Source organism: Thalia democratica, unplaced genomic scaffold, assembly GCF_965202585.1.
Source record: "Thalia democratica unplaced genomic scaffold, ktThaDemo2.hap1.1 HAP1_SCAFFOLD_601, whole genome shotgun sequence".
Classification (NCBI taxonomy): Eukaryota; Metazoa; Chordata; class Thaliacea; order Salpida; family Salpidae; genus Thalia; species Thalia democratica.
In genome coordinates, this window is record NW_028139616.1 from 1,795 (window position 1) to 5,475 (window position 3,681).

General features: G+C 25.4%; 1 protein-coding gene across 1 annotated transcript; it reads left to right on the forward strand.

The window, feature by feature from the left end:
- Positions 1–2,371: 2,371 nt before the first annotated feature.
- LOC145846749 (N-alpha-acetyltransferase 80-like) lies at positions 2,372–3,315 on the forward strand. The gene is made up of 3 exons (XM_082953369.1): positions 2,372–2,493; positions 2,733–2,917; positions 3,107–3,315. Exons 1-3 carry the CDS (start codon positions 2,372–2,374, stop codon positions 3,313–3,315), a joined length of 516 nt encoding a protein of 171 aa, XP_082809495.1.
- Positions 3,316–3,681: the final 366 nt, after the last annotated feature.

A 3,681-nucleotide genomic window follows, 5' to 3' on the forward strand; every position in this document is an offset into this window, starting at 1 on the left:
TAAACACTATTTACGCATAAAAATAAAATTTTATAAATTTCTACTTTTTTTACAAGACAATTTTTTGTAATTAATATTTTGTCATTAAATGTATAATATTTTCGTTGGTTTTGGTTAATATTGTAAAAAAATGCAAGTAAATTATTCAGGCTGCTGAATTGAAAGAAAAAAAATAGTTTTTTTAATGCCCTCCCTTTCTTTCAAAAACTATGCCCTGGGTAACTACTATTTCATGGCTTTTGAAGTTTTGGTTCCAAGGGAGCTTTTTACTTATTTCTTTTTGTACTAAAAATTAAGTTTAAAACTACTATCAATGTTTAAATTTTTAAGAGATGTTTAAATTGGTTTTAGTTATATTTGTAAAATTAAAATACTACTTTTTAGTTTAGAATATTACTAGAGTATTCTAAGCTAATATGTTTAATGTACATATCCTGGACATAAACCCTTGAAAAAAATTTATTTATTATAAACTAAGTAAGTTAAACTCAGAAAAACGATAAAAAAAAGGAAAAATTTAATTATTTTGTCATTCAAAAAAAAAACTACAGTGAACATCAAAAATTATGCTTTAAAGAAAGTATAATTACCTTTATAATATGTTTGAATAGAGTCGAAAAATCTTGTACAAGTAAATGTTAAAAATATTAAATAAACAGTAGGTTCCTTCTTTTTTAAAGTTATAAGGGTGACTATTAAACTATTTTTTTAAAGCAAATTATGTATGTGTGTAACCGTTTATGTTGTTGAAATATAATCATATATCTTTTTTCACAACTGAAAATAGTATTTATTTGTACAGACTCAAGAAATACCATTTTTTACACCAGTAGTATATAAATTATAGCCTATCTTTTACTAACCTTTTTTCATAAAGGTAAGTGCACCTTAAAAAACTTTTTCGTTAGTTTTATACAAGTGTCTCGTACAAAAATATACGAGATAGTGTTACTTTAGCAATCAGGTTGTTATAAATAAGGCTTAGTGAAAGCAGATTCCATATTCTGTTATATGATAAGTATATTTCATAATGTGTTTTATGATATAGAATTTCATATATTGTTTTGTAAAAGCAGATTCTTCCACCAAGAATTAAGCATTATATATTTATCTAAGACTTCTAAACTCTTTTACTTTTTAACTAATAATCTTTTGGTATTAATGATGTGGTTATTTATTAATGATAAAAGAAAGAGTCAGGGTTGCCACTTTTTGAGTAAAAAGATATTCTGAGTCTCGGACAGTATTAAGTCATCTTAAATTTTTCTTAATTCATTTTGAAAGTATTTGATTAACATAAAAGATATTTGAACAAATTTTCCTAACCCTTAGCAATCTAGTTTTTGATGAAATATTTTACAGATAAACTTGCTTAATTTTTAAACATTTTAAACTAGAATGAGTTATTCTCATACTTAATCAATTTAGCTAACCTCTCTATTTGAAACCAGTTCAAACTACTAACAACTAGATATTGTTTCATAATTTAAATTAGAAATTATTTATTTAGAAATTATCGGTAGCATTATTTAAAAAACATTCGTTGTAAGTTCTACTTTTAAAGAAGAACTAAGCTCTATTTAAAGTAATAGCTACAAAATGAGAAGTTAGTATAATGGTAATTAAACTATCAGATATTTAGTTGATTACCATCTTTAAATCTAATTTATTTAACGTACGAAGATGTTTTTTAACATATTATGCTTGTTAGAAAGAACATAAACAACATTGTAAATTCTACGTAATCAAGCTACTTAAAACGGATTTGAAAGTATAAGTTAATATTTTAAATGTAATCTTTTTTATGTTAAACACATGATGATATAGTTGCCAATTTAGTTGCCAAATATTATTGCCTAGATTTGAATTCGCGAAGTTGAAAGTTGTATTGGTCTTAAAGAATAATTAAGATTTTCAAACTTAAGGTTAATTGTAAAATTACTTAGTCCAAAGCAATCAAAAAAGTTGACAAACCTAGTATCTGAACACATTTTTGTTTTTAAAACAAAAAGTCTATATGAGATATGAAATTGATATAAAAAACAAAATAATAAAATTCAGAGGATTTAATTGAAACATTTAAAATGGTATTACAGTATAATTCTAGTAATTTTATAAGTACTAAGTTTAACATAAGTAGTTGTTAGCTTAAAATAATTTAGTTAACTATTAGTATCGTTTTTTATAGATGTGTTACCAAGAAACACTTCTAGCTTTTTGAATCATGTGTCTTGATTTTTTAATATACAGCAAACAGTCTGCATTGATTGTATAACTTGAAAAAAAAGCAACAAAACAAAAACTAAAACTTATAATAGAAAATATTGATATCTAACAAAAAATTTCCAAAGTCGGTAATAATACAAAAATAATGCAAGTGAAAAATGATGCAAGCAAATACGAGCTTGTTCCTATTCATAAATTACAACCTCAATTTCGTGAAGATTGCCTTCGAATGATAGAAATGGAGTTTCCTGGATACATTGGAAATAAGTGAGTTTCTATCAAATTCAGAATTTTTTTTTGGTTTATACTTTTTTACTCTAATTCTAATTTTGTATAAAATTCAAGCTTTTGTGTTATACTTTTAACATGTAAAATAAATATCTTTTTTTCTAAAACGAGCAACTCTTATTTATAATTTGAAACTGTTGTTAACATACTGTTTAGTCAGTTATTTTTTCAGAACAGTTCTATCTGTTCAATAGTCAATTATATTTTCATTACTTTAGAATGAAGTCGTTAGCGAATTCTCGTGATGAACTACCAACTTCATTTGCATACATGGATACTTCCGTTATTCCTCATAAAATAATGGGACATGTGCTTGTCGAAAAATGGAAATACTTTAACGATGTTGAAGAAAGACACTGGGAAAGATGTGTTGAAACAAACTATACTGTTGAGTTTGATTTGGGTAAGTTAACTTGATGTGTTACTGTGAATAAAATTTCAAGTTACAACAGCATAGTCAAAATATATAACTAGTTTAAATTCAAAATGTTAGAACGCTAAAGGATATTATCTCTTTTAAATATTCTTTTGTTAATTTTATAGGGATCAACTGTTCATACACTGTGTAACTTTAAATAATTTTTTTTTTCAGTGATAGTATCAGAAGATTATAGAGGAAAACAGCTTGGTAAGAGAATGCTGTTGGCTGCTGAGAATTGGGCATTTAAAAGAGGATTTAATTGCTGCGTAGTACACTCTACACATGACGTGGTGGAGTTTTACGAAAAATGCGGGTACAATGTTGAGTTTGGACAATTGACAATTGTGTTGATGAAAAAAGAACTTTGCAAACAACCTTAAAAAATTGGATGACTTGGCAAAAGCTATAATCTTTAAGAAAAACATGTTAAATAGCAATACATAAATGAAGTTTAAAACATATTTTTGTTTTATTTTTAATTTTGTCACTATTTTAATTTAAATAAATTCCTTCTCATAGTTTTCGGTTATAAAATTTATAAAAAAATTAATTATTCTATTTATATATGTGTGTGTCCAAACCAGGGTTTCCCAAACTTTTTTGCAAATGGCCCCCTTTAAAGAGTTTAAAAAAGCAATGGCCCCCTTCAACATATAGGTTACTCATAAACTACGACAAATTACATGTAAATCCTTTTTTTTTTTTTTTGCTCTTCATCTGCAATTCAAGAATATCTAGTGTAAGTT

What these genes read in the sequence shown, in the direction of transcription:
- LOC145846749 (XM_082953369.1), top strand. Translation starts at nt 2,372, where the DNA reads ATGCAAGTGAAAAATGATGCAAGCAAATACGAGCTTGTTCCTATTCAT. An exon ending in CCTGGATACATTGGAAATAA is followed by an intron (nt 2,494 to 2,732) that starts GTGAGTTTCTAT and finishes TCATTACTTTAG; the next exon opens with AATGAAGTCGTTAGCGAATT. An exon ending in TACTGTTGAGTTTGATTTGG is followed by an intron (nt 2,918 to 3,106) that starts GTAAGTTAACTT and finishes TTTTTTTTTCAG; the next exon opens with TGATAGTATCAGAAGATTAT.